Source organism: Mytilus galloprovincialis, chromosome 6 (genome assembly GCF_965363235.1).
Source record: "Mytilus galloprovincialis chromosome 6, xbMytGall1.hap1.1, whole genome shotgun sequence".
NCBI classification, from domain to species: Eukaryota; Metazoa; Mollusca; class Bivalvia; order Mytilida; family Mytilidae; genus Mytilus; species Mytilus galloprovincialis.
In genome coordinates, this window is record NC_134843.1 from 31,261,057 (window position 1) to 31,274,134 (window position 13,078).

General features: G+C 31.7%; 1 protein-coding gene across 1 annotated transcript; it reads left to right on the forward strand.

The window, feature by feature from the left end:
- The first annotated feature begins 2,337 nt into the window (after positions 1 to 2,337).
- Positions 2,338 to 12,445, forward strand: LOC143079364 (uncharacterized). Its single transcript, XM_076254640.1, has 3 exons — positions 2,338 to 2,493; positions 9,732 to 9,798; positions 11,969 to 12,445. Exons 1-3 carry the CDS (start codon positions 2,425 to 2,427, stop codon positions 12,055 to 12,057), a joined length of 225 nt encoding a protein of 74 aa, XP_076110755.1. The 5' UTR covers positions 2,338 to 2,424; the 3' UTR covers positions 12,058 to 12,445.
- The last annotated feature ends 633 nt before the right edge of the window (positions 12,446 to 13,078 follow it).

The following is a 13,078-nucleotide window of genomic DNA, read 5'->3' on the forward strand; positions in this document are numbered from 1 at the left end:
CTTTTAGAGAACCACTGAATACATGGAATGAAACCAAACATGGCATGAATGTTTCTTATGAGGTGCTGACCAAGTGTCGTTACTTTGAAGCCGATCAATTATCTAAGATGTCTGCCATACATGCAGTGGGGAACTTAGCTTAACAAAAGACCTTATGTAAAATACATTTAAAAGTTTCTTTTGAAGAACCACTGAATATGTCAGAGACAACAACGCAACCAGAAAATGTTTTAGAAAATGCCAAATACACTTTAATCTATATATTCTAAAACTTTTTATTTTATTTTATGAAAATAGTGACGTTTTCTTTTGAAAAATTGTCGATATATTTCTGTGTGATATTTGAGGCTCCGAACTAGCAACAAATAATTTCAAACCACGATCATAGATACAACCTCCGCCCTCATTGATTCAGAATCAAAATATATACTAGCATATACATTTTTTATTAATGTCTTGTTGTATTGCAGGTGTTCGAACAATGTGCAAAAAGGACGTGTGATGAGCAGAACCAATATTGAAGGCATTTCCCCATGTCTTTTTTTGTTTTTTTGTTTTTGTTTATTAAAATAGAAATTATGGAAAACTTTTTTCCAAATGCTAGGAGATATTAGGTGATCAAAATTCCATGCATACACGCACGTCCTTGTCTAGCATTTCAACTTGTTGATATATTCTCCGTGTAAGAGCGGTTGGAATGTTGCAACATAGAAATTGAAAGATTTGACTGAACAATGAGAATTACAAAATCTGTTTGTCGTAAAGTTCAGTTTACAACCCATTTTCATTGTCAATATTGTTAACAAGTTTTTGTCACAAACTAATTATGTATACGAGGGTATACATTTTTTTTTTTAATTATAGGTTTTTGCTATTTTTTCACTATAAATGAGTTATATTATCATATACTTGAAGGAAAAATAAAAATAAAAAAATGGGGCCACCGTTCATTTCAGGTCACAATCTGCCTTCGAAAGACGCATGCATTTTTGTAAAGGAATGTTTTTTCTGTTGAACTAATAGGAGAAATAGAGGTAATATCAAAATAAAAAAAAGTATTAAATTGCAGAAATAGCTTAAATTTAAAAATTGTTTAGTTAAAACTTATTTGAAATAATTAAAAATATAGGTCACCGATGAGTCAAAATGATAAATTTTTGGCACCAAAGAGCAGTGGCGGATCCAGCCATTTTAAAAGGGGGGGGTTCCCAACCCAGAGTAAAGGGGGGGGGTTCCAACTATATGCTCCCATTCAAATGCATTGATCGGCCAAAAATAGGGGGGGTTCCAACCCCCGGATCCGCCACTGAAAGAGAGCCGTGATAATTTTCTATGTTGCGTCTTCTGTACTATTATTTGTCTGTTTGTCTTTTTATTTTTAGCCATATGGCGTTGTCAAATAATTTTCAATCTATGAGTTTAACTGTCCCTCTGGTATCTTTCGTCCCTCTTTTGGAGCTTTTTCAATCTGTAACTGTTATCGTAGTTCGGCAATCAAGGCACACCTCCATTCACATAGAGGAGGGGGAGGACAGGGGTAAGGGAGACAGGGAGAAAGGGGGTAGGAGAAAGGAGAAAGGGGTTGGGAGAAAGGGGGTAGGAAAAAGGAGAAAGGGGTTGGGAGAAAGGAGAAAGGGGGTAGGAGAAAGGAGAGGAAGGCTGGGAGAAAGGAGAAAAAGTTGGAGAAAGGAGAAAAAATAAAATATCTCTCCTATTAAAAAATTGTCTAATATTTCAAGAAAATTTTTCTCAAAAGGAGATGTTTTATTCTAATGGGAGAAAGGAGAATAGGGGTAGGAGAAAGGAGAAGAGGGTTGGGAGAAGGGAGAAGGGTACCCCCCTGTCCTCCCCCTCATAGAGGAAAGTGTCAATACACAATATTTTACAATACAAGTCAACGCGCATCACTTAATGATATATAATAAAATGATTTTAAAAATCATCTCACGATGTTTGTGGTTGATTTTTGTACGATGTCATAAAGTAACAACTGAATTAGTGTGATACATAAAATCAGAGACATATAATACCATTTGTATTATATGTCTCTGATAAAATTAATTAATAAAAATTAATATTTAAATTTTGCTGAAATTTATGTACCCTCGAGCCTCCTTAAATGACAGTTTACTGAAAGAGTAGACCATTATCTATTTCTATTTACAGGGGCGCCGCGGATCCAGCCATTTTTAAAAGGGGGTTCACAACCCAGAATAAAGGGGGTCTGCATTTCCAACTTTGCATGCTCGATGAATTTTGTAATTTCCCGCCAAAAGTACTTGTAGACGATAAATCTAAAAAGCAAGGGGACAGTACTCGTCAGTCTAAGAATACTCCGAAGTGTTCCGAAAGTATACTATAAAGCTTGATTATCAACAATTTTCGTCTTCCTGTTTATATTTTCCTTGGAAGAACAACACTAAAATGGATCAAGGCAAAGATTATATGTCCAGTGGTTCTGATCCTAAAAATGTTCAAGATCTAACAGCTTTTGTAAGTATATTCTCATTTATAACAAGATCGATTTGAGTGGGTTGTGATTTTGCAATTTTGCATTCGTGGATTCATGTTTCAACTTGTGACAACTTTACAAATTTTTCCTAACAAAATTTAAATGCTGATAATATTAATGAGTTCCCTCTTACCAATCATACGACTGAGATAGCTTTGATTCATTGATAACTATAAATTGAATGGCTATTCCAAATTATAGTTATGTTTTCTTGTAAGGCTTTTTTTCAGGCCTTTGTCAAAGAAAAACATAAAAAAAAGACACAAATTTAAGTTGTTTTTTACGATTATTTACAAGTGAGGTCGATTGGCATAAACAAAGCCATCATCCAACAGCCTCTTACACAGGTACTTGTTTCTATCAATGTTTATTTAAATATGTTGATAATTGGTCTTCCCATAGTTAGAAACAAGTGCCTGTGGCCGCTTAACAGAAAGTGGACGTTTGAAATAACATTTATTTAAGCATTTTTCTTGCTGCATTGAAGAGGGTAGTAATGTCCTTTACCGCCAGGTGTCAAATGGCCATTTTTGGCTACAGTTAGCATCAAATTGATTAATATTTTACTGTGACTCGTCAATCCCTATTATGATTCATCAGAGGTGTCAAATAATTATCTTTATCATTATTTTTGGAAAAAAATTAACGTGATTCATCAAAAGCATTTGATTTTTTTATCATCTAAAAGAAAGTGCATATTTATTGTCATGCACCAAAAATTACTGTTAACGTCATTTGGCAAGAATTTTTACCATTATTTGTCTTGAAGGCAGCCCCATTACCACCCTCATTGAAGACCCATTGGTGGCCTTCGGCTGTTATCTGCTCTTTGGTCGGGTTGTTGTCTCCTTTACACATTCCCCGTTTCCATTCTTAATTTTATGGTAACATATATATGAAGTTTATAAGAAACTTTCATGAACTCCAAAGTAATCTATAGCTATGGCATTTCAAGATGGTCACAATTATTTTTAAAGTATTCAGGATTTCTACCTCTACGTCATACATGTAACTTTACTTACCAAAACATATACATTGTATACATTTGTACTTACAGCACTAACTCCGGCTCATTAGTAATTTCTTATTCACTTACATTTATATGTTGGCAGAGAGGGGTTCCTAATGTTGACACCAATAGCATTATTAAACTTTCAAAATCACTAAATTTGGAAATTCCACATTCAACTTAATATATAACTTTGAAATCATAGACATGTACATTTGGGTCAGGATCCCTAATAGACCTTGAGATGAGGAACTCAGATGACGTAATTAAAAAAAATATTAGTCCGCCATACAATTGTGGATGCTGTGATTTTAAAAATGGACATAAATGAACAATAAGAACTGTTTTATAGAGCTGGTGTGATGAGAAAAGAAAGATGTAGATTTGACCTGAAATAAATTATTAGAAAGGACAATTTTTTTATTGAATTTTATGATCAGAATTTTGGGATTATTTCATGAGGAGAGTGACATTTTTCACCATCTTCCGGGGTCCATCAATTTGCGAAAAAAGTAATCTCACTTGCCACCCCGAAAATTTAACCAGACATGTATAAATGTATCAGCTTCGATATGAGCCATCATACATGTTCAAGTAAACGATATGGACTGAGCAACGGAGGAAAACGTTACCATTACGGCCTATGGAGAATTAATTGTAAATGTATACCCATTTGTACAACAGTTACAATTGTCCAATTTGTTAAGCTTATGTTAATCAGATTTTTATATTGTCCATATTTAAATTATCAGCATTCTTTTTTACACCAGGATATTTTTTTTATTATAAGAATTACAAATATAAACCTTTTGTACATCAGTTCTTGCAACTTATACATAGGGGATGCAGGGGCTGGGGTGTCTGCTCCACTTTTGTTGGAAAAGTTTGGTTGATTACATAGAACTACTGAAGCATGACTGTAGCGGGCCCCTCTTATGGCAGTCAGTGCCCCCTCCTCCTTATAAAAAGTTCTGGATCCGTCACTGTTGCATGTAGGTCACTATGCATGAACATTAAGCTTCTAAAGGTAGAGTTGCAGTTCAACACAATACTATCTTTTTTTGGGGCAAGTCTTTATCATGTTTATGTTGAATTTAAAATAATTGTTATGTACATGTATGACTCATTTATGCTGTTTTGAAATTCTGGTGACTCAATTTTGATTTGAATATTGCATACATTGCATTTGTATTTGTTATACAACTTGTTTCATTTACATGATCCCTTGAAGTTCAAAAGGTAAAATTCATGATGTCAACATTTGATAAAAAGTTAAAGATATCTTCCTGTCCATAAAGGTAACATATTGTATGTACATGTACCAATTGGTATGTACATGTAGTGTGCATTGTGTCTTTTTATGCCCCACCTACGATAGTAGAGGGGCATTATGTTTTCTGGTCTGTGCGTCCGTCCTTCCATCCGTCCTTCCGTCTGTCCATCCGTTCGTTCAGGTTAAAGTTTTTGGTCAAGGTAGTTTTTGATGAAGTTGAAGTCCAATCAACTTCAAACTTAGTACACATGTTCCCTATGATATGATCTTTCTAATTTAATTGCAAATTAGAGTTTTGACCCCAATTTTTTGAAATATCACATAGAACAAGTTGTTTTATGTTTATAAAATTATGGAATAATAGTGAGTAAGAGTTGATTTTACTTTACAGTTAGTAAATGTTAAAGCCATTCTTGATTTTTATATTGAAAACCTAAAATGACACAAACTGATCTGTCATATCTGTAGATAAATAAAATTTCTAAAAAAAAGAAATAACTCTAGAAAAGAGTTTTTCACCCCTGAATACCTTTAAATTCTTATTTCAAATTCATGAAATGGAGTTAGATAAAATTTAATCTTAAATTACAATACTCTTATAGGATTGTGTGTACGAAATACTATTGTAGAGAACCTAAACCATGTTGAAATATTCCATTTAAATGTAACATAAGTGGATTGTATGTAAAGATTATTGATCTTTAAAAGTCAAACAAAAAATTCATTAAATTTTGAACTCAGAAATGAAAATAAAGCACCTTTTAACTTTTATTTGACAATAGCAAGCTTTTGTTGTGGCCATTTATTACAATTCACATAACACATTGTAATACCCCCATTTACTTTGTCAATAGAATCAACATGCACAAGTTTATGTATCCAACTTAATTCAATGCTTTTATAAGGGTCTACCTGGGGTTAACAAGTATAAAGAATATAAATGGAGCAGTACTATGGAAAAAGGGGTAAAAAAATAAAGAATAGAGACTAATTGGATGCTATAGCCATGATAGTAAAAAGAATAGAGAATAATGGGTCAAATGTATACAGAATAGAGAGAAATAGCTTAAAAGTAGAGAATAGAGACCCTCATAAATTTGATATAGAGAATTTCATTAACAATAATGATCTTAAACCATTAATGCATTGTATTTTAATGTAAATGCAATAATTGGGTGCAATATTATAAAGAATAGAGAAGAATTAAGCACTATAAATTTAAGAATAGAGAACAATAAAGTGAATAATTGGGTGTGATAGTATAAAATATAGAGAACATTGAGAATGATTGGCCAAATTTCAAGAGAGAAATGGCTTAAAAAGTAGAGAACTGAAGGACACCTAATCCAGACCCTCATAGATTTGATATATACAAAACCAGATGTTCCGCAGGGCGCAGCTTTATACGACCACAGAGGTTGAACCCTGAATGGTTGGGGCAGTATGGACACTATATTCAAGCTGGATTCAGCTATAAATTTGGATTGTGATTAAATAGTTGACACAGCATAGGTTTCTGACACAGAATGAATGTGGTCTAATGAACTTAAATTATTTTTTTTGCCTTTGAGCAATTCACTATGCTGTTGAATATTAATCCTCTCAAAAAAATGTTTGAAGAAATTTGCTTTTTATTTATGAAATCTGAAATGAGAAAAATTTACGCCCCCCCCCTCCCTTTCCCTTTTTCCAAAACTGATCTCAATTCAAATTTCTAATGGAGTTTGCAACAATAACTACTCATTTAAATACATCATAAAATATTAAAATGTAAAATAAAGTGCTTGTTATCACTGAATGGTAAAGATTGTTTTAATTTATCAGTTGGTAGTAAAAGTGAATATACATTGTATATTGTATAAAACAATGATTTAAGTTGATTCAACTACTATTCTGGACAAAGAAAGATAAGTCCAATTGAAAATTTCTTGGTATTGCACAATATTGTGCAATTAGATATTTCTTGCTATTGCGCAATACTGTGCAATTGAAAATATTTGCTATTGCACAATACTATGCAATTGAAGATTTCTTGCTATTGCGCAATACTGTGCAATTGAAAATTTCTTGCTATTGCACAATACTGTGCAATTGAAGATTTCTTGCTATTGCTGAATACTGTGCAATTGAAAATTTCTTGCTATTGCACAATACTTAATATAATAATTTTGGATCCTGATTTGAACCAACTTGAAAACTGGGCCCATAATCAAAAATCTAAGTACATGTTTATCTTCAGCATATCAAAAAAGCCCAAGAATTCAATTTTTGTTACAATCAAACTTAGTTTAATTTTGGACCCTTTGAACTTTAATGTAGACCAATTTGAAAACGGGACCAAAAATTAAAAATCTACATACACAGTTAGATTTGGCATATCAAAGAACCCCAATTATTCAATTTTTGATGAAATCAAACAAAGTTTAATTTTGGACCCCGATTTGGACCAACTTGAAAACTGGGCCAATAATTAAAAATCTGAGTACATTTTTAGATTCAGCATATCAAAGAACCCCAAGGATTCAATTTTTGTTAAAATCAAACTAAGTTTAATTTTGGACCCTTTGGACCTTAATGTAGACCAATTTGAAAACGGGACCAAAAATTAAGAATCTACATACACAGTTAGATTCGGCATATCAAAGAACCCCAATTATTCAATTTTTGATGAAATCAAACAAAGTTCAATTTTGGACCCTTTGGGCCCCTTATTCCTAAACTGTTGGGACCGAAACTCCCAAAATCAAACCCAACCTTCCTTTTATGGTCATAAACCTTGTGTTTAAATTTCATAGATTTCTATTTACTTATACTAAAGTTATGGTGCGAAAACCAAGAATAATGCTTATTTGGGCCCCTTTTTGACCCCTAATTCCTAAACTGTTGGGACCTCAACTCCCAAAATCAATCCCAACCTTCCTTTTTGTGTTGATAAACCTTGTGTTTACATTTCATTGATTTCTATTTACTTATACTAAAGTTATAGTGCGAAAACCAAGAAAATGCTTATTTGGGCCCTTTTTGGCCCCTAATTCCTAAAACTTTGGGACCAAAACTCCTAAAATCAATCCCAACCTTCCTTTTGTGGTCATAAACCTTGTGTTAAAATTTCATCGATTTCTATGCACTTTTACTAAAGTTAGAGTGCGAAAACTAAAAGTATTCGGACGACGACGACGCAGACGACGACGCCAACGTGATAGCAATATACGACGAAAAATTAAAATTTTTGCGGTCGTATAAAAAATCATTGAGAATAACAATCTTAACCCAGTGCATTGTATTTTAATGTAACTGCATATTTTTTGCAGAGTAAGCCAAAATTTCCCAGTAACATAACTAAATTATTGATATGAAACTAATGATGCATAACCCTGTGTAATAAACAACTGATCAGTTCCAAACAATGAAGTCATTATCTTGCAAAACTATATTGATTTTAATAAATAAATAAGAAATTGTAAACTATGTAATTAAATATTTATAATGTGAAAACATAGACATTGTTCACAGTTCTTGTCTTGGCATGTATTTAATAGATGAAAACTGAGATATCAAATTTAGATTTAATCTACTTGTTGAAAGCATGGTTTATTTAAAACACTTCACATGTCAAAATTAGACAGATTAATAAGTATTGGTTGGTTTATTATTGTACAGATATTAATTTTTGTTCTAGACATGCTAGACTATTGATTTTATACTAATAAAAATTATAAAAGTATTGAGAAAAACATGATATATATGTAATTAATTTTGGGGCAACCAAATGGAGGTCTCAGACGCCCCTGGATCCACCACTACTAAGCTTCTATACATGTACCTACAATTAAGTACAATTGCTAAACAGCAAAAATGGAAAGTATTCTATAGATCTGTACATTTTTGTAAATTTTAAAGTAATAATTGATTTTGTTAATTTAAGTTTACATACGTTGATGATTTATTTATTAGCAAATATAACTCAGAAAAGAATTGATTTATACTCAGTCTGATATAAAACAGTATATTTCACTTGATTTTAATTGCTGTAGTCTGTAGGCTTCATAATAGGACAGGAGTATTATATTAATTTGATCAAAAGTAATTATCCCAGATACATTTGTACATGTACATTCCCTTGACTTTAGAATATATACATTGCATGAATTAAGTAAACAGAAAAAAATAACAAGAAATTCTGAACTCACTTATTATGTGGAGGGTCAACAATCAAATTCTAGAGGACATGTACATGTTCATAACATACCATACATGCAAATTAGACATATTAACACTCAGCAGTAATACGGACCGGTGGCGGATCCAGAACTTTTTGTAAAAAAGGGGGGGGGGGAGAGACACTGACTGCCATTAGAGGGGCCACTACAGTCGTTTCAGTGATTCCCTATGTAATTAACAAAAATTTTCCCACAAAAGGGGGAGGGGGCAGGGCCCTCCCCAAGATCAAACAATGCGTACAAACAAAGAATGTTCACAAAAACTAAAGCTATGGGTGGTGTAAAGTCTCACAAAAAGTTGATGTGTATCAGATGTTTTGGATGAACAAAAAGTAGGCCTTTTCAACGATACATTTATAAAAAAAAATATACCTTACTTATATAATCTTGGTTTCAGTGAGTTCATTTCTTAGGGATGCAAAATATAAGCACTTGTTTTTTTTTTTTTATTTGATGCCTACAAATCTGTAGTAAATAAACACTAAAATAACACACAAATTAACCGAGTAGATGGTAGAAGACATGTGTTACTCTTACGAGATTGAAACAAAACCACACTATGAACATGATGCAGAAAAGAGATGTGTAATTTTTGTTGAGATATTAACTCAACAAGACAAGTTAACTTTTTAACCATTGAAATAAAATGTTTTTAGATCAATGTTGGTTGAGGATGATTGACTACAAGTGTAATCATAATTTTTTTTTTCATTTCAGGTACAAAATCTTCTACAAAATATGCAGGACAAATTCCAGGGAATGTCAGACCAGATCATCAATAGAAATATCCTTTTTATTAGTTTACCTCTTACAAGATAGTCTTTGAAATTGTTAAAACACATGATAACCATCATATTTATAAAAAATTAAAAAGAAATTATTCATAACCATGACAAACCTTTTCGCATATAATATTTTATTCAGATTTTAGCTATATACTATATATCATATTAAACTAAGGCTAATGACTTAATGTATATGTTTCGGACTATATGAATATTTGGACCATACGCGTATGGTCATGACCATATGGGTATATACTCATATGGTCAGGGTAATTAACACTCTGTTACAGTTTACTTTTAATACTTCTAAACTCTTCATATGGTATGACCGTTCATTAAAAAGACGCTATCATATAGGTTATTTTATTATTATATTATAATAAATAGATTAGCTAAATAACAATTAGAAATTTCACATAGTTAATTTTACTTACTTGTCAAAACTATAATAAACACATTTTATACCGATGGTCATTACCGATTTGTTATAACTAGTGAATGGCAATATGTCGACCTCAAAATAATAAATTCGAAAATTTTCTTAATGAAGTCACTGGAAGTAACATAGTTTATTTAAGTTGTCTTGTGAATATAGTGTATTGCAATCATGTTATGATATTTGAGATCTAGAGCTTCTTAAAAACATCGTAGAAATATCGGAATGGCCAAAGACCTCAATATCATTGTATGCAGCTACAAAAAGGCTAGCTTTTCACTCATAAACCAAAGGTGTAAATAAAAAGGATTGTGCACAACCAAGACTTGCAAATGCAAAAAATCTATGATACCATGAGGAAGTAAATGTCACCCACAGCCTACATGCTGTGGCATCAATATTTAATTTTTACATAGTATTTGAAACATAAAAATAATACATTGTCATGTAACCATGCATCATTGTTTTTTTAAGATAAAGTTTTTGTATTATTGAAACTTTTATAATGTAATTTAAAAAAAAAAATACCTATATGGTCCAAATACTCATATGGTCCGGCCCATAATTAATAACCAAACGAGTATTATACTCATATGGTCGGACCATATGAGTATACGCATATGGTCATGACCATAAGCTTATGGTCCAAATACTCCTATGGTCCAGAACATATATATCAAATGAGTTTATTATTAAAGAAAGTTGAAATTTACCAGCAATTAAATTAGGATACCAAGTTAATTTCATGACAAAACATATCGAACATATCAATGTTTGTGTTGACTATAAATCAATAATATTTAATATCAGGTGTGAAAAACCATTTATGGTCTGTTAATAACTTCTTATAAATAGATAAGGAGATTTAACAACATTAAATACAGTTATCATCAATCAAGGGTACTTGATGTCAATCAAAATCCAAAAGCTGTGATAGACTACAACTACCCAAAATGTTCAATTCTTTCAAGGTTTAAGTAAATTACTATTGCAGGACATTTATACTGAATTTCTATAATAAGTAGTTTATTATTCCTATTACTTTATGTACAAAACATTAACCTCATCAAGGGGAATATAAATTGCGTTTTACAATATACATGGAAATCCAATCCAGATTATTATTAGATAAAAACCGAAAATCAATAAACTTATGTTTCGGGTCAATGGGAGTCCAAATTAAGCTTCAGTGAAGGAAAAATTTCTTGGGCAAATATCTTATGAACTTATTAAAGCCATAAATATACATCATATGGAAACTGAAAAGTTTCTCTTATCAATCTTTCTTTGATTCAGGAACCCATTTCTTCAATTGCTGTCTGACTTCATTAAAAAGTTATAAAAATTACAATATACTTTGTACAATGATTTACGATGAGTACCATATTTGGAAGGGTTTCATTGATACTAAAAAAATTGTAGTTTGGAAACAACGATTTTACATGTGCTATGATCACACATGTCAGGGCAACACAAGGAGAACTTTTCAGAAGTATATCTTCTAACAAACAATTCTTACCATTGAATCCTATTTCTGTTTAGATAATTTCTTTGATTTTAAATGTCTTGTGTCATTCTGCACAAACTAGAAAATTTGGATGTATGCCTATATTTATACTTTGATAATGGTCATATAGTAATAATAATTTATTGGGTATTATCAATATTTATTAACATGTATTCAATTTATTAAACTATTTCTGTATTGGAATTATTTCCTTAACCATTCTTACTTGATGATATGGGCAGTCGGATTGATGACCTTGAAAAGAACATTGCCGATCTGATGACACAGGCAGGAGTTGATGATGGACGGGCATAACATTCCTCAGACCTAAGATGACGCATCTTGTGTGCCTTTGCGTGTCACAGCCATTATTAATTAATTTAAAAAATCGCAGCTCATATTTTTCACAAATTTTACGATAGCTTCTTTGTGTTTTTGTCTTGCCTCTGTAGATAGTGTACTATTTATTAGGTCGTCAGTGTTTGTTGGACCAAGTTTTAAAGACTTTCTAGATGTGATGAATTTAGGACTATGCATATAACTAACAACAAAGACAAAAGTATTACTGTACACATTCATGTATTTAAATATTTATTGGGTGTAAGAAGTTTTATTTTTTGAAACATTATATGTAATTGTGATTTTCTTTGTTAATCAAAGTTGTAAAAACACGGAAATAAATGTGATATTTGTAGAAAACATACCAGTAGTTCACTAATTTTTTTATGGCCTTGCAACAAAGTTTTTGGGGTTTTATAGTTTTACCCTTAGTCTGCCATTCTGCAACAAACCATAATAGAGTTTTTTTTCTAAACACCTTCAGATATTGGGCTGATTTTTTGGTATGTGAGTTAATCATGATGAGTTATTGATCAAGTTTTGTTCTGCCTGGTTAATTTTTAATGAAATTACAGTTAACCATGACCAGTTACAGATAAAATATAAGTTTTGTTAGGCTATGCTGATTTTCATGTTGACTCAATACATTTGTTAGATCTGCAGTATATCCACTGCCTTTTTGTTGATAATTTGAAATTCAATTATGCAATGATAAAGGAAATGTTTGTGTCCACAAGTGATAAGATTTCATATTTGTCAACTTTTAAAGACAGGGCCATTCATACCATTCTGTTCATCTAGTTCTTTCCTTCTTTTTTATTATGCAGTTAAGCTGCATTATGCGAGCACCCTAGATTTGTGTTCTACCCAATAAATGCTGAAATACTTGCCATTGTTATTATCTAGCTCGCTACTATGTTATATATAACTAATTGAACACTTTTTTAATACTTTTTATTCTGGATAACAAAAAATATGACCAGAAAAACCTAAAATG

Excerpts from the sequence above, each read along its gene's own strand:
- LOC143079364 (XM_076254640.1), top strand. The coding sequence starts at position 2,425 with ATGGATCAAGGCAAAGATTATATGTCCAGTGGTTCTGATCCTAAAAAT. Across the intron at positions 2,494-9,731 it reads TTCAAGATCTAACAGCTTTT|GTACAAAATCTTCTACAAAA; the intron begins GTAAGTATATTC and ends TTTTCATTTCAG. Across the intron at positions 9,799-11,968 it reads AGACCAGATCATCAATAGAA|TTGATGATATGGGCAGTCGG; the intron begins ATATCCTTTTTA and ends AACCATTCTTAC.